At 42.9% G+C, this 27,769-nt stretch overlaps 1 protein-coding gene across 2 annotated transcripts in view; it reads left to right on the top strand.

Annotated features, from left to right (window-relative positions):
* ABHD17C (abhydrolase domain containing 17C, depalmitoylase) overlaps window positions 1-15,290 on the top strand; it is a 55,301-nt gene extending 40,011 nt beyond the window's left edge. Inside the window, exons 2-3 of one of the 2 annotated variants that reach the window (XM_087429055.1) lie at window positions 7,163-7,342; window positions 13,596-15,290. In XM_087429055.1, coding sequence (XP_087285181.1) covers window positions 7,163-7,342; window positions 13,596-13,629 — 214 coding nt within the window. In that variant the 3' untranslated portion in view covers window positions 13,630-15,290. Of the gene's footprint in view, window positions 1-7,162; window positions 7,343-11,068; window positions 12,542-13,595 lie in introns of those variants that run through there. The other variant, XM_004432006.2, reaches the window with a different exon arrangement.
* Window positions 15,291-27,769: the final 12,479 nt, after the last annotated feature.

The following is a 27,769-nucleotide window of genomic DNA, read 5'->3' as shown; positions in this document are numbered from 1 at the left end:
CTTTTCATAACTTATTTGTCTTTGTCTTCATCCTGATTTTGGATACTAGATTGGCAGCAAAGGGGAATATGGTTTTTAGAATTCCACCTGATGACCCCGTCATTGAGAAGGATTTGAGGAGAGAAGATAATGAATTTGGTTTCAGACGTGTTGCGTTTGCAATCTATCCCTGTCCAGTAGCCGTATTAGATTCATAGCACCATCACTTACTAGCTGCAGGACCTTGAGCAAGTGACTTAACTTTTACTATCAAGTTCCTCATGTACAAAATGGGGACAAGAGCTCTCACAGGGTCACTTGAAGATTTAACGAGATGTGAGGTCACTGACAGCACTGAGGACGTAGGTGGGCACAAGGGGCATTTCATTCCATCCACCTTCCCTTCCTTCAGGCAGGGGCCAGTCTGCCCTGGCTCTAAGGAGAAAGACCAGGCTGAAAGTAAAAATTTGAGAGTTGCCAGTAGAGTTAATAGTTGAAGTTATGGACATTGTAGGAGCAGAAGGTGGGTTTCAGGGGCCTTAGGGTGGAGGCTGTGGTGGGGACGTAGAGGTAGGAGATGGGTCTGTAGTTTCGAGGATGAAGCAGTGATGAAGACAGTCTCTTAGATTCAGAGACTTGGAGATGTATGTGGCATTGGGAATAAGACTGAAATTCTGTGCTGGGCGGGGGATGAGATTCTCAAAGTCATGGGAGGGTGGAATCTAGCACTCAGTGGAAACTTAGCCATAGTATGGAAAAGCAACACTTCTTCCAAAAATGCCTGGGAGCAAGGTAAGATGGGCAGAGTAAGGGGAGCTGTCAGGCACAGGGCTGTGGAGGAACTGCCTCCAGGGCCTCCTGACTTGAAGTCACCCACACAGTGTCTTGTGTGTTTCTATCTGGGCAACTGGGAAATTTGCTTATAAAAGACTGCCTTAAGGAATGGATACATTGAAGGAAACATTGTTTCTCCGGCATTCATTGCTGCCCCTCCTCCTGTCCCCTGCATCCTGCCCACAAAGGTAGTGCTTGCTAGAAGAAATCACTTTTAATGCTTTGCTGTTGTGATAGCCGAAAATAGCAAATTATAAGTAAAAATGCAAAAAAACCTGCATGAATGCTTCTGTTTCACCTGAGTTGTTTCTGCCTGCTACAAAACTGTCTTATTCCGGCTTGGTAGGGTTTAACTTCTGTTTTATTTTAGAATAAAGGTTTTGGACTTTGGGGTTGTTGTTGTTTTTGAAAAACTACTTTTCACTTGCTCCTGCTATCTTTTTTAAGAAGCTATGATCTTAAAATGCCCTGCATTTCACACAGACTTAGTAAGTAGATTCCATTTGCCATCTCTCTTTTTCCTCTTTTAGTTTAATTTGAGAGCTAAAAGGGCTTTAGGATCTCATTCGACCGTTTTCACTCAGTATCAGTCAACGTTTAGTTTGAGGAATCCACAAACCCATTGGAATTTGTAAGTATGGAAAATTTTTAAGGAAGAGAATTTACATTAAAAAAATTCCCAAGAAATTCAGATCCTTCTCATTTTGGAACCACTGGCATAGAGGTTATCAATCTTGTGCCATTTTTTCCATCACAAACAAAACCCAAAGGTACAGTGAAAAGGATACACCTCAGGGCCAGGCCTGGTGGCACAGCGGTTAAGTGCACGCGCCCTGCTGCAGTGGCCCGGGGTTCGCCGGTTCGTATCCCGGGCACGCACATGCTGTGGCGGCATCCCATATATAAAGTAGAGGAAGATGGGCATGGATGTTAGCCCAGGGCCAATCTTCCTCAGCAAAAAGAGAAGGATTGGCATTGGATGTTAGCTCAGGGCTGATCTTCCTCACAAAAAAAAAAAAAAAGAAAGAAAAGGACACACTTCAGTGCCCCCATCTGCAGAAGGGGCTGCTGGAATAGAGGCCTCTTCGAGTTCTACCAAAAATCTTGGATCTCTTCAAAGAATTACCCGCCTTCCTGCCCTATCCTCACCTTCCCTGCTCCTCATTTGTTGTCAGACAGTATGGTAAAGACAGGAACAGCAGTGGAAAAGTCCTTAACGTAGTAGTACTAACAAATCTGAGCGTTTGACTAGCACTTTACAGTTTCCAAAGCCCTTTCAAAAACGAGAAGACTGGCAGTTAGCAGAATGCTTACTGACTCCATGCGAAAAGGTCTGGCAGTATTGCTTTCTTTCTTTCTTTTTTTTTTTTTTTTTGTGAGAAAGATCAGCCCTGAGCTAACATCCAATGCCAATCCTCCTCTTTTTGCTGAGGAAGATTGGCCCTGGGCTAACATCCGTGCCCATCTTCCTCCACTTTATATGGGATGCCGCCACTGCTTGGCTTGACAAGTGGTACATTGGTCCGCGCCCGGGGTCTGAACCTGTGAACCCCGAGCCGAGCCGTCGAAGCAGAGCACGCACACTTAACTGCTACGCCACCAGGCCGGCTCCCCTTTCTTTATTTTTTTAACAGGTCACTACCTAATAATTAAAGGAAATTAGAAATGAAAATTTGAAAGGAGAAAAATTATCCAGTCTCACCTCCTGGAGATAACCATTTTTATCATTTTAATATATTGCTTTCAAGTCCCTTTTCTATATATAGATTTTGTTTTAAGGAACATAATTGTGCCCTGTTTTTGTAGACTGCTTTTTATTGAACACTTTAATGTGAGTTTTTCCCACATTAACTTTTTAAGAGACGTAATTTTTAATGGCCTCATGTTTCTTTATGAAATTTATTTTTAGCCCAAAATCTACTGAGTTGTAAGAGTTTTTGAGGTCTGTCTCCATATCTGAAATACCTGGTGAACTTTTAAAAAATATTTTTTGTTGTGAAATATAACAGCCAGATAGAAATGTTCATAAAATGTAAATGTTCAGCTTATTTGTGACAAGACGTAGAGTATACTCAGCATTCTGCAGACACCCCAAATGACGCACTGCTTCCTGGCCATAGCTCTCTCCCTTCCCTCATCCTTAACCTCTACCCTGACTCTTAGGGCTTCACTTCCTTGCTTGCTTATAGGTTTACTATCCAATTAAGTATCCACCAACAATAAAGTTTAGTTTGGGTGGGTTTGGATTTTCCGCAAACCGTATTGTATATGATATCTTCTGTTGCGCCTGCCCCTTTTGCTTCATGGCCCACCTTGCAGATTCATCGGCCTGGCGTGGCGTTCTGTGGGATGACTACACCACAGTTTATTTATCCATCCCACTGTTGGTGACCATTAGGGTTTCTCCAGCTATGTAGACACCTACCCGCAAACATCTTGTATATATTTCTTGGTGTGTATAAGCACTCATTTCTGTGGTGAATGTATCTGGGAGTAGCATTTCCAGGTCATTGGGCATGTGTTAATGTATCTTCAGTTTTACTTAATATTGCCAAACTTTTTCCAGAGTGGTTCCACCAACTTGCACCTGCATAGGCAGTGAATAAAAGCCCCTGTTGCTCACATCTTTGCTGATGCTTTGTCAGACTTTCAGTTTTTTGTTAGTCTGGTTAATTGTGATTATGATTTTAAATTGTATTTTCTTTTAGACTAATGAAGATGAGTAACTCTTCCTCCCCTCCTCTCTCTCCCTTCCTGCCATTTAGATTTCTTCTTTTATGAAATGCTTGTTTGCGTAAAATGCCATTTTTTTTGTCTGGTTGTGTGTCTTTTTCTTATTGAGTTGTAGTAGTTCTTTATATGTTCTAGATATGAGCCCCTTGTTGGTTATGTGGTGTGGCGGATATCTTTTCCCACCTGGCAGCTTGCCTTTTCACTTTCTTAATGGTGTCTTCTGATGACCAGAAGTTCTTGATTTTTAATGTAATACAATTTGTTGATTTTTTTCCCTTTATAGCTAGTGTTTTTTTGTGTTTTGCCTGGTGGAGTCTTCCAGTGAAAACTTGGAGTTGCAAAGTGTCGGTTGTCACTAAGAACATGAGTCTGTTATGTCAAAGGTGGAATTTGTCGAGATTGGTACTGAATGTGTCCTGGTGCCTGTGGATGGAGAGCTCGGAGCTGAGAGACCTTCTGTGAAGTAGCTCAGGCTTCTCCATAGGGAGATCACCTCTCTGAGGAAGGACTGGTTCAGGACACTTGAGTAACCATACACCCACCTCTGCCCCACCTGATGGGCTGTGCCCATTTCTCCCTTATTTGTTCAGTGTAGCCCCTGAGGTCCATGGAGTGTCATGTAGAAGACAGTGCCAGGGTCCTGAACAAACAGGTGTGACTGTCATGACAAGAACTGGAATTAACATTTACTTATAACCGCAACAGGTTGTCCTATATAATCCTCACCGTTCTTCAGATTTGATCAAAGAAGGTAAGGGCCATTCTGATGCCAGTTCTATCTGGAAGTCTTTTACTTTATTTTTGATTTTTAGTATTAATCATCTCTTGATCTGCTGTTCTTCATTAACTGCCTTCAGTTTTCCCTTCCTCTTATATTTTTCTTTGACTTGTGTTTTGTTTTTGTTTTTTTTAATAGTTGGTAACAAAATGTACTGACAAATGTGGCTGTGGTGGAAGGAGCCTGCACTCTCTCCAGTGCCTGCTGACCCCCCTCCCCCCATGCAGTAGCCAATGGCTCTTATGCTTTTGGGGGTCATAGACTACCTTGAAAATCTGATGAAAATTGTGGAGGGAGGAGACTCTTAGTCTTATTTCTGTTGCCCCCAAAGATCCCTGAACTCTCCCTTAAAAGCTGCTGAAACAGACCTCCTAGTCCAGTGAAGAAGGAACTCGGGGACAGCTGCAGTGGGGGGAGATCCTGGGATGGCTTTCCTTCAGTGAAGAGCATTCTCCTGTGCGGTGGCCTATTGACATGCTAGAACGGTGTTCCTTTCTGACATCTCTCCCCAGTTAGTGCTCATGAGGGGCTCTGTGTTTTAGAATCAGTGGTCTTGGACACAGGGATTTTGGGCACAGGATGCTCCAGCCGTTAGACCCTTCCTCAGACCTCTGCATCAAAGCTCCTTGTGCCGACTGGTTTTCAATAACCTGTGCTTCCAGCTGAAATGAAGCTCCAGGCAGGAATAGCAGGCAGGACCTGCATCTTGGGATGCTCTTCCCCAGCCACAGGTGTGTTAGATGGTGTCACGTTCCAGGGGCTAGGGCCACACAGGCACTTCACTGTAGAAAGAGAGGGTGGATCCTGGTTCTAAACAAATGCGTTTCTACCTGTGTCTGGGAAGGAGAGAGCATCTCTTTTTTCTGTTTGTTTCTTTGTTTTAATGTATTATACTCTTCTCTTTCCCCTTATTTGTATGATTTCTTAATAGTCCCTTAACTATCTCCCATCCTGCAGGCCACTGAAAAATGAATCTTCTCAAAGCTTAACTTTGTGCCTGTCACCTTGCACTTGGACACTTCCAGTGGCCCCTCATCTTCTCCAGGACAAGCTCTAACCTTTCAGCTCCCCATTCAGGCTCCTCCCAGTCGTGTCCCCCACTGGCCTGCCCCGCTCTGTCTCAGCTCCGCAGCCGCTCTGAGCTGCTCACTGGATGCTACACTAGCCCTGGGCTTCCCCATGTGTTCAGCTCCTGTCTCCCCTCGCAGCACAGGCCCGATGTCGGCTCTTATCAAGCACGTCCCAACGCTTACCAGCCAGAAATAAGCATTGCCTCTGCGAATGCCTTCTTTTATTTATTTACTTATTTTTTGTGAGGAGGATCAGCCCTGAGCTAACATCTGCCAATCCTCCTCTTTGCTGAGGAAGACTGGCCCTGGGCTAACATCCGTGCCCATCTTCCTCCATTTTATATGGGACGCCGCCGCAGCGGAGCGCGCGCACTTAACTGCTTGCGCCACTGGGCCGGCCCCATGAATTCCTTCTTAAGAGCCCCATTTTCCTCTGGAATTTCTGGGAGCTTGAGGGCGAGGAAGCTGAGCTGAAATCCTACCGTCCCCCTCAGCTGTAGATTCACAGTTCTTTTCACTGACTGCTGTTCTCAGAAAACGTGTCATATTGTCCTGTAAGCTACAGTAGGTATTTATATCGGAAAGTGGAATCGTTGGATCATAGGCTTCAACTTTACCAGATAATATCAAGTTATTTTCCCGAGTGCTTATACTGGTTTATCCTCCTACAGCAGTGTAACAGAGTTCCACTTTTCCGTGTCCTTGCTATCCCTTGACATGTCTGACTTTTTAGTTTCTGCCCCTCTTAAAATAATAATTCATGGATTTAATTTGCATGTTCCTGCACTAACGAAGTTGAGCATCACATCTTTTCATGTGTTTATTAGGCATTCACATTTCCTCTCCCATAATCTGTCTTCATTGCTTTTTCATTTCTAGGTACTCTTTATATATTCTGGATATCCTTTGTAGGTTAATAAGTGCCTGTTCTCCTCGGATCCTTCTATCTGTTCCATCACCGCATCTAGGGTGCGGCATTCTTCTTCGTGGGCCTGGTAGCTCACCATGACATCTACTTCCCACCAACAAGGGGTGGGGCGTACTCTTCTCTTTAAAGCTGTGACCTACAGGTTGCACATGTCACTTCTGCTCACATCCCATTGGCCAGAGCTTAGTTCTCTGTCCATGCCAGGGTGCAAAGGAGGCCGAGAAATGTAGCCTGTATTCCACATAGCCATTTACCCAGCTAAAAATTGCAAGAGAACAAACTGGGAGACCATTGATGGCTTGAAAGACTTGGAAGGGTTTAGCCAGAGAAGAGGCCGGAGAAAATATATTTGTCTTCAAATTAATCCTCTCCCAGTACCTTTTTCTGATAAATGTTAATATCTTTCATAATGTATTCAAACCTCACTTGAAGGGTTCTTAATAACAATATTACAATTTGCCAAGCCTGCTTTTGTTTTTATTTCAGAAATATATTTATGCTTATCAAAGAAACTATAAAGAGGGAAAAATAGGAAATGAGATGATGCTATAAATACTGAAATAAAATTTATAATGCATTTATCTAATTTTCCAAAAAAAATGTCATGTTCATTATTTTTGCAAAATGTTGTGGAAGACAGAATCCCAGTCACTTAATACTGAGCGAGGCCCCTAACATTTGTTTTTATGAAGTTCGCATTCATTTTAAGCTCAAGTGTACAAGTTAGATGATGTGATTTTAAACTGATAGATGTGGGAGTTTTGTGAGTCTAAGATATTGTGGTTTCTGTCTCTCTCTTCCATACATTAGCTAATGGCACGCACCCTCTGATTTCTCCAGGTACGGCGTAAGTCCTGAGAACATCATCCTGTACGGTCAGAGCATCGGGACCGTGCCCACAGTCGACCTGGCCTCGCGGTACGAGTGCGCAGCCGTGATCCTCCACTCACCTCTGATGTCTGGTTTGCGCGTGGCTTTTCCCGACACCAGGAAAACCTACTGCTTCGATGCGTTCCCCAGGTAAGCTCACACTCGCACAAGCACCGAAGGTGCAGCGACCCGAGCTCAGGTCTGATGCCACCGTTAACCGGGGGACACTGATCAACATTTACCAAATACAGCCACACGTCAGACCCTGCGCTGGCACCTTTGGGGACGTGGAGGTGAGTATGCCACATACACCAGTGAGAGACTTTGTCCTCTGCGCTGGCTCATCTGTGAAAATCTAGATGAGGTATAAAGACTTTGCTCTACTGATATCCAGGATTAATTGATTCAGCTGTATGTGCGGGATGAAGAGGAAAGTCCCCACATATCCTTAAGGAACCTACAGTTCAGTATTCGTTCATTCATTCAGATGGACGTGTATTGTTGAATCACAAAGAGCTAAATGCAAAATGTGTGATGAGGCAGTTAGCAGTGCTCTGCACACTTGTAAAAACTGCAAGCATCTCCAATGGTGAAATTTCTCTTACTTTTTCAGTCAGACAGTACAGGTAAGGGAAGGGGTGAAGTGAGCTACTTGCAAGCCAATCATGTGCTTTGGTAACTGGCCACAGGGGCAGTGTAAGTGACAGCTCCCTCGCAGTCCCAGACCCTGAGAGCCACTCATTTCATCCTGCCCTTCCACTGCTAGCAGGACCTCCTCCCCTGCAGAGGGGCCTGTGCTCACCACAGGAGGTTTGGGAACCAGAGCCCACGGCTGAGTCCTCTCCTGCCAGCCATCCTAGAGGTGGCAAAGCTACTGCCAACCCCGCCCCTGCTGTTTTCTAGTTCCCACTAATGGAAGGAGGAGAAATGATTCTCTGTGCTATAAATGCAATGCAACAAGCACATTGGGTTCTTGAATACTTCTGTTTGAAAATGTTACTTGTTATTTTTTTAATCTAAGTTGAGGAAAGTATTTTCAATTGAAGCTCTTGGCCCCTAAACTTCCCATAGTATGTTGCTGAAGCGGGCTGAGCTGGTTGCAGCAGGACTGGCTGGCTCATATTGCCATTCTGTAGACAATGCCTCAGCAGAAATAATGTACAGTTTTAGGGTTTGTTTTTTTTTTTTTTAGAGTTTTTCTCTCTTTTATTTTATTTATTTATTTATTCATTTTTATTTATTTATTTTTCCCCCAAAGCGCCAGTAGATAGCTGTATGTCATAGCTGCACATCCCTCTAGTTGCTGTATGTGGGATGCAGCCTCAGCATGGCCGGAGAAGCAGTGCGTCGGTGCGCGCCCGGGATCCGAACCCGGGCCGCCAGCAGTGGAGCGCGCGCACTTAACCGCTAAGCCACGGGGCCGGCCCCAGTTTTAGGGTTTTGATGGACCCATTAATTGCAGTCATTCTGCTATTGCTGGGGCGGGGAAGAACATCATTTGGTTACATAAACATCTGTTCCGCAGACTGTCTCATTTCCCAAGAAGAGACCTTCTGTTAGCAGCCTGGATGGACTTCAGTTCTGTGCGGGCTGCACCAGGGTTCAGGGAAATCCAGCTTCATGGGAAAGTTGAGCAAGCTGTACATTTCTAGTGGTGTGGCTGAGAATGCTAAATAGGGCCGATGTGCACCTCAAACGTGGCCTTATTCGTGCCAAATTGGTAATGAGAGGCCAGGGTGTTGAAAAGGAGAGGTTTAGCATGTTTGTGGGAAGCAATGCGGGGAGTTACCCTGGCAACAGAATGAATAGGTTTCCTGACTCTTAAATTAGCATCACCTTCAAATACAGCCATGACAACAAACTGTAGCTAATTAGTTAATCGTCCACTAGTAGCTGACCTTCACTGGGCTGGTCTGATGCACCAGGCATCGGGCTGAACGTGCTCACTCGTAGTCTCACTCGATCTTCACAGCAGCCTGAAGAAGTGGGTCAAGTTACAGTCCCCATTCCATAGACTAGGAGACAGACCACAGAGAGTAGAGGTGCCTGATTGAGTTGGTGAGTGGAGGCAGCCAAAAAAGCCCGTTCCTCCTATTCAATAGCATAGTGTTCATCTGACAGATTTCTGACCACTGCCCATCACGTGACTCATCAGTAGTTGAATTTGGTAAAGGTTTTCTTACAGGGTCCATGACCACCAAACGGCACGGTTGTCTCTGTGTTCTTCTCTATAAAGGAAGGTATGTCCACCTTTCCTTTTAATATTAAAAAAATTAAGAAAAGGAGTCTTGACTGTTACTTGGTTTGTAGTGTATTTCCTTTCCCTTTCTTCACATTTAGAATCAGACGGTGTTGTTTCACTTCAGGTACACCTTCCGGGGGAGCACAGCCCCAGGCCATTCTGTCAGTGAATATCTTTTTAATTAAATATAATTGCACTCATAGCATTCTTAGAAGAAGAAGTCACTTTTATAGGGGGAAAGTAGGTTTCTAAACAAGATCCCCACTGTGTGATATTGAATGCTGCCCCAGTGGCTCTGATCGTAGCAGATGACATGGCCAAGAGGTTTTGTTGTCTTCCCTGGATACCTGGAAGGGGCTGTTGGTAGGTCTTTGGGATGTGTAACTGGTGTCAGCTCTTTGTTATCGCCTCAACCTCATACCTGTTAATCATCTCTCTGAGCTTCAGTTCCCTCCTTGGTTGAACCGAGATGGTCTTTCCTCTCATTGTGTCTCATTGAAGATTAAAGGAGGTTTTATATGTAAAGTGCAAAGCACCTGGCTGTGGTAAGAGTTTAATAAATATTAGCTATTACTTTTAACAAAAAGATCCCTACAGATAGTAGCAGTTCGTATCCTTTTCTAACTTTGACTAGAATCAGATTCAGAAAGAGAAGTCAGCTGTAGGAGGGATAGACTGGCAGAGACTCACTCTCCTGATTTGTTTGTCGGTTAAATGGTTGTTGCGTCCCTCAGAGAAGGGGCCTGCACAACAGCCTGGCCAGGCTGAAGGCCTTCTGCATTCCTCTTGGGGAAATGCTTTCAGAACCTGCAGCACATTCTTCTGAAGATCCTCAAATAGCCATCCTTCGAGGGTAGATTTGATTTTTGTAAACAGTCAGAAATCATTTGGAATCAAATCTAGATATTACATTAAGTTTTCAAGCTCAGTAATACAGTTTTTATCACAAATGAGGCATTAGCTTTTATGAAGTGAGGTTCATGAGGATCTTGTTGATTGATTCTGAAGCTGGCTCTCAGAGAAGGGTCCTGACACTTGAGAAGCCCTGGAGTGAGTGTCCAGCTTCCAGAGAGACGGTCATTCAGATAGGTTAAGTCCTGTTTGCTTTTTTAAAAATCCCTCTCTCAAAAACATATGTCAGAAATATTGCTGGATTGTTAGTCTGATGCTTTTGAAGAGTTCTGTTTTCAATAAACTACTTTCCAGAGACACAATGGCTAAATGCAATGCAGTATTCTCAGCTAGATCCTGGAACAGAAAAAGGACCTTGGTGGAAAAGCTAATGAAATCTAAATAAAGTCTGGAGTTTAGTTAACCGCAGCGTCCCGATGCTGGTTTCTTGGTTTTGACAAAGGTACAGTGGTGATGTGCATGTTACCCTTATGGGAAATGGATAAGGCATCTATAGGAACTCTGTATTATCTTTGCATCTTTCCTGTAAATCCAAAATTATTCCAAAATGAAAAGTTTATTTTTTAAAAAAAGAATTACTAGAAAAGTGAGAGGAAAAACCCCACAGTTTTACCTCCCTTGCCCGTGGGTGCTGATTCAGTTACATTTAGGGTGATGTATGTTATCTGTGGGCGTAACTGAAGGAGTCCTTTTTCTCCCCCTCCCCCCTGTCTGTTTTGCAGTATTGACAAGATATCTAAAGTCACCTCTCCTGTGCTGGTCATTCATGGGACAGAGGACGAGGTCATCGATTTCTCACATGGCCTGGCGATGTATGAGCGCTGTCCCCGCGCCGTGGAGCCCCTCTGGGTTGAAGGGGCCGGGCATAATGACATAGAGCTTTATGCACAGTACCTAGAAAGACTAAAACAGTTCATATCTCATGAACTTCCTAATTCCTGAAGAAGACAACTTGATCTTATCTCATTTACTGTGAACACAAGAGGCCTCTGTTTTGCACATGCGTTAACTGGATAGCTGTACTGGTGTGATCACCACGAGGAAGTGCCCGGCTTCAGGGTGTTCTAATCAAGAGCTGAGGAAATCTCAGTCTTTCGTATCTAGAGGTCGTTCCACTAACTCACCCGTGTTAAACTGAACAGGCGTCATTTCCAGCTTCCTCTCCTTGCAGGCATGGGGACAAGAGCTGCTTGTGGGACAGTCTCCTCCTGCTATGTAAAGGATGCTCACGTTGGTTTCTCTGTCTTCCGCCTTATCCATGACTCATGTATGCAGGACTGGAGCCTCTCTCTACCAGCGTTCTCAGTATTTGATATGCAGCTCTCTCTCAGCCACTGGATTTATGGGCTCAATCCATTTGTGAAGCTGTGATAGTGTAACTGGAAAACTATTGTGATGAAAATTCTTTTGTTAATTTTCCTTAACATGCCGATCTTTCCCCCAAACAAATCAGTTGAAGGGTAATTTACTAAAACTGTCATGGACAGCCTCATCAGCTGGAACCGTATAAATATAACTGGAGTATTCTTAAACAAAAGGAAACTGGGTTTTTTTTTTTAAGTGTAAATTTATTACTAGTCAACAGAGTTTTAATATTTTGATTGTCTGGTTGATCTAACAAAAAGCCTAGCTGACTTTCTTTCTGTAAAGTCCTCTTGTAGGCTATTTTAAAGTCCTGTACATATTTGCAGTTCCATTGTGCATAGATTCTTAATGGGTAATTTTCTTTGGTCAGGCTACAAGAACAAACTGCGGACTCCTTGTTTGTAATGTAAATGATTGAATACATTTTGTTAATATGTTTTTATTCCTATGTTTTGCTATTAAAAAATTTTATAACATTTCCAAGACAAAAAATTACAAGTTTATGCTTTGAAGAATTTATGTAATTAAAATTTCACTAAACTAATCTTTTTAGTTTAGGAGTTATTTGGGTTTTGACACTGGAGTTGCGCCAAATAAGCATCAGAAATGTGAGATGCTTAAAATTGCTACGCTCGTCATGTTGATTGGGGGTTTGGGCTTGAGGGTTCTTTGGTTATATTTAAAATTTTTTTTTCAAATTTAAAAGCCTTAAATGTACTGTAAGCCTCAGATGGTTGTACAGCTGGACTGCGTTTGACTGTCAGCTTGTGCACTGTTGCCTGGATGCGGCACAGCGCTGGGTCATGGAATAAAGGATGCATGGACCAGAATGTGTGGGCTCGTGCAGTCTTTTCCTCCATCTTTCCATCCGAGAAAATAGCGAATAAGAAAACAATATTTTGTCTTGTTTTAAGAAACCCTTGGAGCTTACAAGCTTCACTGCCTTTCTCAAGGTATGTGCATTTATTTTGTAAGAGACCTTGGATTACTTTCGGAAGAAGCCAAGATCCAAACCATGTAGCAGTAAAGTGCAGATAGAATCCGAGTAGAGTATGCGGTGGATTCTGGCTATGAAACAAGAGAAATGACGGCAATCTCATTGTGACCTTGCTAGGAGGGAGAAGAGTGCCTTTGTCTTTGGAAAACCTGAGTCAGGTGTGTTCCAGAGTCTTTTCAGTCCCTTGACCACTGACCAGAAAAAGAGCAAGAGGAAATGGTAGAGGGGAAGGCATAAGGACAGGGGCGAGCTCACGGAACGTGTGTTCAGCACATTGCAGGCTGCTTCCTGGTCTTGGATCAGTACCCAGAATGAGGGCCCTTGGGAGGGTGGGCCTGGCTCACCTGAGGGGTCATCAGCAAGGCCCCAGAGGGGATACTGTCCCAGAAGTCCAGGACACCTAGAAGGGAAAGAAGGACAACCAACAGCCTGCCTTTGGGTCTTGAGAGCAGCTAACCCGGGTTTACAGAGACCTGATTTCTGACCCGGTTTGTCTGCTGCTTGCATATTCTGTAAGCATTTCCCCGTTTTTTTCCTGCTGAACTTCCTTTTGTCGCCTGGCTTTCAGCAGTGTTAATGGGAAACCATAATAAGATTCACAGTAACAGAAGCTGAGGTGGCAACGCCCTTTCAGTGCACTGTTTTATAACATTTGTGGTTTATATGCATTGGGAGCAGCTCGTGTTTCTGACTCCTTTCCCAAAATCGAGGAGGGGGTTTCATCTACTCTTTGCCAGAGTTTGGCACAGGGACAGGCTTCCCCTGAGGATGATGCGTGTGGTGACAGTGGGAATCCCAAGAGAGACCCCATTCACAACAGTAGCAGATGCAAAACACATTTAGTAATGAACTTAAAAGGTCTGCTCACATCTGTTTTCTGCTCTAAGGTGGACTCAGAATGTGGACCAACTCTCCCAGTGAGAAAAAACTAGCACTACTGAATAAAATGGAGAAGCTTCTTAAACAGATGCATGAACTGGTAAGAAGATAAAGACTGTGCAGTAAATGCCAAGTAAAGATGAGAACCAAGAGGGAAGAGGAGCGCTGAAACCAGTTTTCTCCTGGTGGGAACTTGCTGAGCCAGGTTGACCTGAACATTGGTCTCCAGTCTGGTGGGGCTTGGGGACAGTAAACAACACTTCAAGTGCCCTCCACGGGGAGACTCCTTGGAAACTGCCCTCTTTTGGGCGAAAATCATATGATCATCTCAGTAGACACAGACAAAACGTGATGGAATTCAGTGTCCCACTCATGACTAAAAATGAGACAAAACTCTTGTCAAACTAGGAATAGAGGAAAACACACAGAGAGATTATCTCAAAACAGCCACCAAGAAGCATTATACCGAGTGTGGTAGAACAGTGAAAGCGCCATTCTTCTTTAGATTGGGAGTTAGCCGTAATATCCACTGGCCTCACTTCTCAGAATCCACGAAAGACCCTAGCAAGTGCGGTAGCATCAAAAAACTGGGTAGAAAAAAGTATAAGATGGGGGAAAAAAAGAGAATGAAAATATGTTCTAAAACCAGATTATTGTGGTTGTGCAACTCACTAAACTTACAGAAATCATTCAAATCTACACTTAAAGGGATAGATTTTAGGATATGTACATTATACCTTAATAAAAATTTTTAAAAGAAATGGGAAGTAAATAGAACTATTATTCTCAGATTATGATTGTGTAGAACACCTGAAGATATCTACAAGTTAGTAGATGCAATAAGAAATCTTATTTCTATAAACCAATAAAAATGTTTAAAATTCAACTAAAAAAATATCATTTACAATAGCATTGAAAAATATTAAGTACCAGGAAATAATCCAACACACCATGTACAAGGCACATTCTGGGAGAAAATTATAAAACTTTTTTGAAAGACATTAACGAAGACTTAAATTAATGAGAGTTTATAGGTAAGAAGGCTTATTTTTAATATATCCTTCCAAAATAGACCTATTTTGGAATATTATGGGTTAATATGATTCTAATAAAAATCCCAGCAGTGTTTTTTGTGAAACCTGACAGGGTGATCCTAAAATTCGTATGGGAGAACAAAGGGCCAAGAATAGCCAGGGCACCTGAATGTGGAGAGACATGCTTTACCAGATATGAAGAATTCTAGGTGAGAAGTCTCAAGACTGAAAAGGCTCAGTCCCTCCAGATTCTAGAGTCTAGAAAGCCTTTCTTGACCCTAGACTCTAGGTTAAATGCTCCTCCCAGTGCTGCTTCAGTATTCTCTACTCGCCTGAGCACTGCCATTATCACTACTGCTTGAAACCGTAAAGGAATGAATATACTTCTAGATTTGATGTATTAAAAATATAAAATTTTCATAGTAAAAAAATAGCATAATCTAGTGACAAGCGGTGGAACATTATAAGGCATATGACAGATAATGTACAAATATACTTAGTAATCAAATGATGAGGCACTATCCAGAGCACAAGACATGAAGAAACTACTCGTAAGAGATTATCGTGTGTAATAACTACATGTAGATTCAATCAGATAATTCAATGAATATATCAAATAAATACAGATTTAAATGATAAAATCCCATCATAAATTATGAAGTTGGTATAAAGATTTATTTGAAGAGGTTGTTCAACATTTATTTAAAGTTATTTGAAACATAACTTTACATGAAGAGATTATTGCCCATAATAATCACTTATAGATTTAATCAAATAATGAGTATACCAAATAAATAGATTTAAATAATAAAATGTCATTTTAAATTATAAGTTGGCATAAATATTTAAAGTATAATACCCATTGGTAGTAAAGATGTGGATAAATGGTCACTTTAAAATTGTGCTGCTACTTTTACACACCAAATTGGTTCAAATGTTGTAAAGTATACTTTGAATCAAAAACCTAATTTAGTAATTTGGCTTCTGGGAATTTATTCTTAGGAAATAATGAAGAAAATGAGATGGGCTTATATCACTGTTAGTAAGAGTGAAAACTTGTGAATAAGCTGAGTTTCCAGTAATAGGGATTTAGTCGTTATGATGTCCAGACAATGCGTTACTCTGCAGCCATTGTAAATGATGCTATAGGATAGTATTTAGTGACATGACAAGATGTTTAAGATACATTCTTAGTTGTTCTATGATAAAACTGGTTACTAAATAGCTCCTGTGATATGATTCCCCTCTTCCCCCGTCCCTCCTCACATTCCAACCTAGACGAAGAGCTGAACGTGCACCCAGATGTTAACAGATGTACATCTCTGCTGTTGAGGTTTAATTGTATTGTCAATAAGTCTTTAGGTAGAGGAAAGCCCAAATCCATACTTCAGGATTCACATGAAGTGGGTACGACACGGTATCAGTAAGATCTTTTGTTGCTCTAATTTGTTCTGGAACCCATTGGATGGCACTACTTCACTGCCTATGAGAATGCTGCTTTTACTAGAGAAAACACACGACCCTGGGTGGGTCTCATCTCGTCATGTGTGAGGGTCACTAAGCCGTAGATAAAGTTCATGTAAACATTATTACATCCAATGTTATCCAGCTCTGACGCCACCTCCTCCCTGAGGCCTTTCCCACCAGGATTTCCACAGAGAAGACACAGTCCTTCCTGCGGGAACTTGCCCAGCTGGGCGGGTTCCATGGCAGAGGGCCCAGGACACAGCCCTGGAACAAGGAGGCCTGGCCTAGCCCTGTCCTATTCCTTCCCAGCCAGGGGAAAATATACATAACATAAAATTGACCTTTTTAACCAATTTTAGGTGTACATTTCACCGGAGTTAAGTACATTTACATTATTGTGCAACTCTCACCATCCATCTCCAGAACTTTTTCATCATCCCAAACCGAAACTCTGTACCCATTAAACACTAATTCCTCATTCCCCGTCCCTCAGCCCCTGGCACCCACCGTTCTCCTTTCTGTCCTCTGTGAATTTGAGCACTATGAATATGACCTCATATAAATGAAATCATACAGTATTTGTCCTTTTGTGACTGGCTTATCTCACTTAGCATAATGTCTTCAAGGTTCATCCATGTTGTAACATTTCATTCCCTTTTAAGGCTGAATGATTTTGCATTATATGTATATGTTACATTTTGTTCATCCATTCATCCATTGATGGACGTTTGAGTTGTTTCCACCTTTTGGCTATTGTGAATGATGCTGCTGTGAATATGGGTGTGCAAATACCTGTTGGAGACACTGCTTTCAATTCTTTTGAGTATATACCCAGAAGTGGAATTACTGAGTCATATGGTAATTCTACTTTTAATTTTTGGAAGAAACACCATATTTGATCTGCTGTTCTTAACAGGACTGTTGGGGTCTGTGACCCCTTTGAAATCACATGCCGTGCTTTGGATGTCTGTACCTGTAGGCATTTTTCTAGGGAGGACACAGTTTCAGCAGATTCTCAAAGGTATCAGTGATTCTGAAAGATTAAAATCACTGAACTGAATAGTATCTACGGGTTCCTTTAAAACCAATATTTTTGGATTCTGAGAACTGCGAGTACAGCTTTTGGAGAGGTTAAGGAGCTCAAATTTATCTTGCAGGCAAACCCAGGGAGGGGCATGGGTTTTTCAGAGCTCTCTGCATAAGGAGGGGATTTCTGGACGTGCAGGAGTCCAGTGTAGAAACGTCTGCAGGCCCAGAAGAGGACGAGACAGTGGGAGAATCCTGGGCATGGAGACAACAGGCCTAGAAGTGAGTTTTTGTGCCATGGTAACTGTGTGACCTTGGGCAATTCTCTCAACCGCTCTAAGCCTGTTCCTTGTCTCTAAACTGTTGCTAATAACAACTGCACAGTCGTGGGCGGATCAGATGAAATTCTGTAGATAGAAATGCTTTGCAAGAAGCAATGGAGGCTTGGGACCACTCATGAAATGGATGGCCGAGGTCTGGATTTAGAACAAAACAGAAAACAGTTTGAAAACTCGCGGTTAAGATGGTCTACCTGTTGGTGCCCTTGCTACATTGTTACTTAATCGTTACCCTGCTGCTAAATGATTTACCGTTTGGCTGGTCCCAGCTTGTTCACACTGGCCCTGTCTGGCTCTGTGAGTATGAGTCGAGACAGGCCCAGGGGCCTCCAGACATACACAGATCCTGTCTCTGGTCTGAATTCTCCCCAGATATCCCTTCTCTGGGCTTCTAGGTGCCCTTTAGATGGGCCTGTGAGACACATGTAGCTCCTGAGCCCGTGCAGAACTTTCTCTGGGATAAAAGAGACCCCCATGGGTAGAGAGGTGGGTCCTCACCACCCTGATGTCTCAGCAAGAGGGGAGGGAACCAGCTCAGGAGAGAGCAGCAAAGGATGTCTGGGGAAGGGTAAGGTGCATTTAAGAAGGGGCCTCAGAAGAACATATATGAAAAATGACCTTTTAAAACATCTTTCAAATTTTAAAATGTTATCTAAAACAGTGGATAAAACATTTGTACAGTTTAAGGGGAAAAAACGAACACTCATATTGCCAGTATTAAACCTAAGAAATAGAATATTACCAGGACCTTAGGAACTCGCTTTCACCCCCATTCTTCTCCCATCACAGGCCCTTTCCTCTCCCACCCCGCAGAGTAACCACTGTCCTGAATTTCCTGTTAGTCATTCCCTTGCCTTTCTTTATAGTCAGGAAGATTATGTGTGTGTGCGCGCGCAATCCACTATTGGTAGATGTTTAGGTTGTCTTCCAGATTTTTGCCATTAAAGGTATTTTTGTACTTCTCACTATGTGAGACACTTCTGATTGCTTCTCCTTAACCTTGGTTACATGTTGGAATTACCTGAGAAGCTTTCTAAAATGTTGATGTGTGGGTCCCACCCTCAGAGATTACAATGTAACTGGTCTGGGGTGCAACCTGGGCATCTGGACTTTTTAGATCTCCTCAGGGGTTCCCAATGGGCATCTAAATGCAGATTTTGACTCAGCAGGTCCATGAGGGGGCCCGGATTCTGCATTTCCAGAAGCTCCCAGGCGATGCCCATCCAAGGCCCCATTGTGAATAATGCTGGGTCATAGGGGACCTGTCTGTTCAACTTCTCTAGGTAATGCCAAGTCATTTCCAAAGGAAGAGCATCAGTTTACCCTCCCACCAACACTGGATGGAAGTTCTAGTCTTCCACACTTGCCGCCCTCTGACCTTGCGAACTTTTGCCTCAACAGTGGATGTGAAATGTTATATCCCTCATTACTCATGAGGAAAGCAACTTTTCAAAAACCTATGGGCCATTTGTAAGTTCTCTATTGTAAAATGTTTCTCCACGACTCTTGCCCACTTTTTAGATAGATTTCTATCTTTTTCTTTTCCATGGGATTATTTATATATTCTGGATGCTAATCCTTTATTTCATATGCTGCGAATATACTCTCCCAGTTTGTTGCTTGACTTTTTATTTTCTCCATGACATCGTTTTTTTGTGTGTGTGAGGAAGATTAGCCCTGAGCTAATATCCAATGCCAATCCTCTTCTTTTTGCTGAGGAAGATTGGCCCTGGGCTAACATCCGTGCCCATCTTCCTCTACTTTATATGGGACGCCGCCACAGCATGGCTTTGATAAGCGGTACATGGGTCTGCGCCCGGGATCTGAACCTGTGAACCCCAGGCCTCCGAAGCGGAGCGTGCACACTTAACTGCTGCGCCACCGGGCCGGCCCCATGAAGTCTTTTGAAGAACAGATATTCTCAGTTTTACTCGGGTAAACCTGAGTGGGTTTTTTGCTCTATTACTACTTGAATAAGTAGACTAAAAATATATTAAAATTTGTTTCAAAACCACAAGAAGAAATCGATAAATACATCAATTGCAACAGCACCAAATATCTAGACGGTCTAAGTATCGTGCTCTTTGTACATAAGTCGAGTTTACCTCGTCCCTTATCCAGTGAAGTTACCCTCTAGTGGCGGTGGGACAACAGGCAGTAATCAAGTAAATGCATAATATGCCAAGTGTCAGTGGCTGCAAAGCTGCCCCCGCCCCCACCCTTCTCAGCTCTGTCAGACAGACAGGCAGACATCTGTGTTCCTAGAAATGCGAAGAAAGGCTGTTTTGTTTTTTAGCTGAGCAATTATCTTATATTCTTCGCATATGCACAGAACAAGGCACACCGCTGTTGAATAAATTAACAAGATACAGCCAGTGACTACCTTCCTAGCAGGCAGACAGGGGCCAGTTCTGTTAACCTGTTTCACTGGGCCTTGTTTCTGTGGGGGGTAAAATCCTGTAAGGACTTTATAATAAATGATTTTAGATCAAGGTCAGAAAATGTTTTCTATAAAGGGTCAGTTAGTAAATACCTGTGGTTTTGTAGGCCGTGTGGTCTCCATACTCAGCTCTGCCGTGTCACACTAAAGCAACCGTGGACACTAATGAAGAGCCCTGCTGTGTTCCCAGAAAACCTGACTTACAAAGACAGGCAGTGGGCTAGATGCTGCACACGGGCCACAGTTTGCCAAGCCCTGTCTTACAAATCCTTCTGTTAATATTGTTTTTCGCTTGTGTTTCATTCCAAAAATAACACATGCTCATGGGGGAAAAATTCGAACAATACAGGAGTATGTACAGTACACAGGTGAGAGTCTCTCGCCTCCTCCCTCCCACTTCACTAATCCCTATCCTCAGAGATGACCCACTGGACATGCTGGTCTCTAATTAGGAGGGAACCTTGGGACTCCCACATACAGCCAGGCCAGTGCCTTCAGGTTCTCAGAGTCACCTAAGGAAAGATGTCCATGAAGGGCAGGTTGACATAGCTGGGCAGTGCTTCACCTCTGCACCGCCTCCCGTCACCTTAAAGATGACCTCTGTTCCTGCCAGTGCAAGACACAGGTGGCTGTTCCTTAAAAACAAGACCGTTTGGTGGATAATCAGTGGCCAATAGAAAAAATAAAATATAATAGACATTCTTTTAATCAGATCTCATTTATCAAACTGATATATACAGACTTCCTCCCTCCCTCCCTCCTTCCCTCCCATCCCCAAATGTTTACCACCCCAAACACTCGGTTGGGCTCTGGGGATGCAGCAGAGAACGGACAAAGCCCCTGTCCTCTTGGAGCTTATATTCTAGGAGGGGAAGCAGACGATAAACAGGTGAACAAATAAAAAACTTTAGATCACCATGTGTGTTATAAAGGAAAGAAGAAACACGCTGAGAAAGTGATTAAGGGAATCAGAGCTCAAAGATCTCGACCTTGGAGAGGACTATGGTGCAGAGGTCCAGCATGCGTCAGTGGAGTCCATCTGCCCAAGCTTGAATTTCAGCTCCACTGGCTACTGCCTGTGTGTCACAGGGACACTATTTAACCTCTCTGTGTCTCAGTTTCTTCACCCATAAAAGGAGGATGATTTAGTGCTTACCTCATAATACTAATATGAGGATTATATGAGCCTAGAACCTACCGAGCTCTCAGTAAACACTAGCTGTTATCCTCTGTACAAACAGAACCTTTCACTCTCGATTGAAAGAATTTTCACACTAACACATTAGTAAAAGCCTCTTGGGGATGTACGGGTAAATGGCATCATTCATTCAATATGAATCTTCATTCGTTCTGGGCTTGTATCACACAGAGCAATGGCTTTTGTGTATAATAGTATTCCTTGGATTGTTGTTTCTTTAGCAATAATTTTCTTTGTAAAAATTTTTTTTGTCTTCAGGACACAGAAAGTGTTTTCATTTGTCTCCCACATGTTTACAATGAGAGGCCCCACCCCAGAATATAGCAGTTACAATCTTAGGATGTGTCCTGTCAGCAAATCGGTTCATCTTCACCAAACCAGAAGGCTCTGACGTCACCAGGTGCTTACCCTGACGTAAAAAGGAACAGTTCTCCTTCACCACGTGGAGAATTTCTAGTCAGTCTTTCTCTCACTCTTTCTCCATCACCAATTGTTTTGTAACCTTGCTTCCTGTATTTCCAAGCACATCAGTCTATTGATGTGGCTCTAGAGGCAGTCATGTGTCAAAACGGGATCTGCTGCAAACACAGAGTCGTAAACCTGGGAGACTCCCTGGGAAACATCCAGTTAGGATTCCCCAGTGTGGACAGGCTGCAAATTCTGAGGAGGAAGGTGGGAAATGGGAGAGGAGGGGAGGGGCAGGACAGAATTACTGCTGTATGTCCTGGCGTTCATATTGTCTAACCATGATCGATAGATGGACTAAATTTTATGTTTCACCTATATAGTTACCATTATTTTTCAAACATATATAGAGGTGGCTGTGATTAATAACCATTTTACAAGTTCATTTTCAGAATTGTTAGACTCACTAGTATCTTATTGTGTTCAATATTTTTCTTAACCAGCAAATAATTAAGTGCAAATCCTACAATGCTAAACCAGTAGTTCTCCAAGTGTGGTCCCTGGACCAGCTGCATCAGCATCATCTGGGGACTCAAGAGAAGTGCAGATTCTTGGCACCCATCCCAGACCTACTGAATCAGGAACTGGAGGAGAGGGGCCCAGCAATCTGTTTTAACAAGCCCTCTGGGGGATCTGATTTGATTCATGCTCAAGTTCCAAAATTTCTGGGCTAGATTATTTGACATTTCAATAAAAAAGGGGTCCTACTGAGTGCAGGAAAAGACTTGCTGTTGTTTGGCCTCTGTAACAAATAACCAGGAGAACAGGTTGACAACTTCTTCCGGTCGGTACACACGCTTCTGAAGGTCAGCCAGTCAGCAACAGCCCTGCTCCAGGGAACGAGCTTCCTTTGCTAAAAGGTCACTTACTGCCTAAAAACCACCACTGTGAAGAGTCGGCCAAGCCCTGAGCCCCACACCTCCAAACACTCTGTAGGAGATCAGCAGTGTTTTGTGTTTGTCACACAGCAAGCAATGAACCCCGCTTTTTGCTGCAGATGTAGAGTAGTGGCCTCTTACTTCAACACCCCATGCAAAAAGTTGGATTTGGTGCAGAGGTGACACCCCAACACCTACAGGGGCAGACAGGCATTGTAAATCCACGAGGTGGGCCAGGTGTGGGCGATACTGAGTAGAGTGGAAGTGGTGACACGGAGACGCAGTCATGTTCTGACAAATACACACAACCATGTGGACCAAGGGGTCTACGGGCTGTCAGTCTGCAATATCCGAATTAGTCCTTCCCCTTTGTTTTTATGCAAGAGGCCATCCAGCGATGCAGGGGAAGGGAACTGCCCAGGAACAGAAGTTGATTTTGTGGCAGTTTAAACACAGCCCGTTCCCACACTGGTGTACTTTCTATACTTTTGGAAAGAAGGCAAAGGTTTCACGGCATCATAAAAAATAACAAATGTGCTTATTTTGTTGTTATTGAAACGAGGAGGTTTACATGTTCTAGCGAAGAGTGTTAGCAAAGCTACTGCTTGGTTATCTCGGAATTACAGGGAATATTTAAACAGCATTTTACCTATATTTATTTTTCATGCCGGGAGTTTCTCTTTGGGATTAGCATAAATCTTAGTGGAGAAATGTTATTTATGCATCTACTGAGCATCTACTCAGTCTATCATTGTGCTAATCTGGGATCAGAGAGATGGGTAAGATGCTTGTCTGCCACAAAGCTCACAGCTGGAGGTGGGGAGGTGGAGGACGAGATGACACATGCACACTGCTGTGATTCTACAGCAGAATTCTGTACTAGCTCCCGTGAGAACTCAGGGTGGGGGAGATCAGAAAAGTTATCCCAATGGTGGCAACATTTGGGTTGAGTCTTGAAGGGTAGCTTTGTGTTTGCCATGCAGAAAAGAGATGAGGAGATCTCTTCTGACCAGTGGTCTTACTTTCCTGACATGCAAACCTGGGGCTGCCAACTGAACACACTCCACTCCCAATGGCATTATGGAATTGAAAATGAATTAGTTGATCTTTGGAGAAAGATCCCACTCATCTAAAGATCCAAGACAAATCACGTTTATTTTACTATATCCACCTTCTGTAAATAGGCTATTGTAGAGCTGATGCTGTAGTTAAGTAATCAACATGTATTCAATCAGTCAACGAGTATGGAGTGGCTCCTATTCTACTGAGGCCCTGTTCTAGGCACTGGGAATACAGCAGTTAATAAAACGACTATATTTCTGATCCTTTGGCATTTACACTTTAGTGGTATTGGGACAACAGGCAATGAACAAACCAATAAAAGGAAAAAAGGAAAATAAATCAGGGTAAGTGATGGGGATGGAACATGTACAGCGAGGATGGGAAAGACATTTCTGAGTGTGTGATTCTTGAGCAGAGACCTGAATGAAGTAGGGGACGGGGTCATGCAGATATCTGGAGAGGGGAGGGTGTGGGAAGGGCATTTCCGGCAAAAGGAACAGAAGGCACAGAGGGCCTCAGGCTGGAATGTATCTGATGTGTTATGGAAACATCAAGAAGGTGGGCGCGAAGGGGAGCTAGAATCGAGTGAGCAAGATGACGAGTGACTGTGGTCGGAGTCACAGCAGGTGGCCCCACCACGTCTCAGGATTTTGCTCTGAGTGAGGAGTAAATTGGATGGTTTTGAGTAGAGAAGGATTGTGTTCTGACATCTGTTTTGGAAAGAAAACTCTAGCCATAATTTCTTTATAATGCTTTTTTTTTTCTTTTTCAAATTATGGTAAAATACACATAGCATAAAATTTACCATCCTAACCATTTTAAAGTTACAGTTCAGTAGCATTGAGTATATTCGCATGTCATGCAACCAATCTCTAGAACTTTTTCACTTTGCAAAATGGAAACTCTATATGTATTAAACAACAGCCTCCCATTCCTGTGTCCCCCCAGCCCCTAGCAACCACCATTCTACTTTTTTTTTTTTTGTGAGGAAGATCAGCCCTGAGCTAACATCCATGCCAATTTTCCTCTTTTTTGCTGAGGAAGACTGGCCCTGGGCTAACATCTGTGCCCATCTTCCTCCACTTTATATGGGATGCCACCTTAGCATGGCCTGACAAGCGGTGCGTTGGTGTGCGCCTGGGATCCGAACCTGGGCTGCCAGCAGCGGAGTGCGCGCACTTAACTGCTACACCACGGGGCCGGCCCCCTCTACTTTATTATTATTATTAATTTTTTAAATTTTTTATTTATTTATTTTTTTTCCCCCAAAGCCCTAGTATATAGTTGTATGTCATAGTTGCACAGCCTTCTAGTTGCTGTATGTGGGATGCGGCCTCAGCATGGCCGGAGAAGCGGTGCGTCAGTGCGCGCCCCTGATCCAAACCCAGGCCGCCAGCAGCGGAGCGCCCCTGATCCGAACCCAGGCCGCCAGCAGCAGAGCGCGTGCACTTAACCGCTAAGCCATGGGGCCGGCCCTTTGTTTTTTATTTTTTAATAATTTTTATTTATTTATTTATTTTTCCCCAAAGCCCCAGTAGATAGTTGTATGTCATAGTTGCACAGCCTTCTAGTTGCTGTATGTGGGACACAGCCTCAGCATGGCCGGAGAAGCAGTGCGTCGGTGCGCGCTCGGATCCGAACCCTGGCCGCCAGCAGTGGAGCGCACGCACTTAACCGCTAAGCCACGTGGCCCCCTCTACTTGATATTCTATGAATTTGACTACTGTAGGTACCTCATAAAAAAGGAGGCAAATGATATTTGTTTTTTTGTGACTGGCTTATTTCTCTTAGCATTAACATCTTCAAGTTTCATCCATGTAGTATCATGTGTCAGAATTTCCTTCCTTTTTAAGGCTGAATAATATTCCATTGTACAGATATACCACATTTTGTTTATTCATTCATCAGTTGATGGACACTTGGGTTGCTTCCACCTTTTGGCTATTGTGAATAATGCTGTAACAAACATGAGTGTACAAATATTTCTTCAATCCCCTGCTTTCAGCTCCTTTGGATATGTACCCAGAAGTGGGATTGCTGGACCATATGGTAGTTGTATTTTAAATATTTTGAAGGATGTCATATTATTTTCCATAGTGCTTGCATCATTTTACACTCTCACCAATAGTGTGCAAACTCTCCACATCCTCACCAACACTTATTTTGTTTTTGTTTTTTAAATAGTGGCTATCCTAATGGATATGAAGTGATATCTCATTGTGGTTTTGATTTGCATTTCCCTAATGATTAGTGATGTTGAGCATCTTCTCATGTGCGTGTTGGCCATCTGAGTGTCTTCTTTGGAGAAACGGGCAATGTTTCTTTGACGTCCAGGACACTGTCTAACATCGAGGCAGTTGAGAGCCTTCCCGCAGCATGTCTCTGGGAGCATCCACTAAGCTCACAAATGCTTGGTGTGATCAGCCGGCAACACATCCTCTTCATGAGCAGGCAATTTCCAAAGGAAGAACTACCAAAGTTCACATCAAAGTGTTTAGCTGGGCTGGTAATAGAAGCAATAAAAACTAAAACTAAAATGAAATATAATATTTTTCTACTGAATTGGCAGTGGGTTACAAAAAGAGAATACCAGGTGTTAGAGAAGATTCAGGGAAATAGGCCCTCTCATATGTGGATTGTTGGAGCACAGATTGGTCCAACTTTTCTAGAGAGTAATTTGGCTTTAAGTTCTTGGAAACTTGAATTTATCCCAAAGAAATAAGAGAAGTGCAAATATGTCCAAAATCACAGCCTTATTTAGAATACTGAAACCAGTAATAGGGGATTGATTACATAAATTATGTCCATATTAGGAAATGGTATACCACTTAAAAATAAGACCTTGACTTGGGGAAATGTTTATGGCATATTATTACATGAAAAAAAGGCTTATGATTTTTTTGCCACTTAAAAATCATTCACTTTTTTCTCTAGGTAGTAAATTCACTTGGTTCAAAAATGACAAAGTACAAAAATGTATACAAGGAAAAGTCTATTTCCTATTCCTGTCTTCCATCTTCCTACTTCCCCACCAAAACCATCACCAGCAAAAGAAACCATGTTATTAGTTTCTTGTGTATCATTCTAGGTGATTTCTTATGCATCTATAAGTAAGTGCAAATATGTATCCTTTCCTTTCCACTTTTGGACAAATGGTAGCTTGCTATATATGTTGCTTTACACTTTAATTTTTCACTTTAGTACATAAAATGTATCCTTATTCTTTTTTAAAATAGCTGCATAGTCTCCATTGTATGGATGTAACATAATTTAATTAGCCCTACTACTAGGCATTTAGGCTGTTTCCAATTTTTTTTTTTGGTGAGGAAGAGTGGCTCTGAGCTAACATCTGTTGCCAACCTTCCTCTTTTTGCTGAGGAAGATTGGCCCTGACCTAACACCTGTGCCCATCTTCCTCTATTTTTTGTGTGTGGGACACATGCCACAGCATGGCTTGATAAGTGGTGTGTAGGTCTGCACCCAGGATCCGAACCTGTGAACCCCAGGCCACCAAAGCAGAGCGTGCAAACTTAGTCACTACGCCACCGGACCAGGCCCCTGTTTCCAATTTTTTACGACTACAAATAGGGCTGCAATGTATAACCCTGTACATGTCATTTCACGCACTGTGCAAATATATTTATAGAGTGAATTCCTGGAAGTGGAGTTGCTGAGTCATCTGTTCTGTATATTTCCATAAATCTTGGCAAACTGCCCTCAGATGGTGTACCAATTTAAGCTTTCCTCAGCAATGCATGAGGCAAGCATCAGTTCTGCACCCTCACCCAACAGCCAGCAGGTGCTATTATCCAACTTCTGGATTTTTGCCAATCTGATAGGTATTTCAGTGTAATGTTAATTTGCATTTCTTTGTTTATGTGCAAAGTTGAGCATCTTCAAATGTTTTTGAACCATTTGGGTTTCTTTGTCCATGAACTGCATGTAGAAGTATATTATTTTAATTAAAAATCCTCATCCGTGAATCCATTCATTCATAATGTAAATACCTCCTACATACTGACTCTATTTGGACACTATAGGGGCTACTGCAGGTGAAGGAGGGAATCGAGAGACAGCTCCCGCTCTCCCAAAATGTACAATCCAGTGGACGAGAAGGATTCTGAGCTAAATGTTGAACTCCTCATGGAATACTTACATACATGGACGTATTTGTGCATCTATCTACGTAACTTACACATGGAAAATACCTGGCTATCTACTGTAAGTTAACAGAGATGATCTTTGAGTAGAAGTGATATTTTTTCCCTTGTGAT

The sequence above is a fragment of the Ceratotherium simum genome, chromosome 3 (assembly GCF_057802395.1).
Source record: "Ceratotherium simum simum isolate JZ-2026a chromosome 3, ASM5780239v1, whole genome shotgun sequence".
NCBI classification, from domain to species: domain Eukaryota; kingdom Metazoa; phylum Chordata; class Mammalia; order Perissodactyla; family Rhinocerotidae; genus Ceratotherium; species Ceratotherium simum.
Note: the sequence above shows the minus strand (reverse complement) of the source record. Positions and strands in the feature narration are given on the sequence as shown.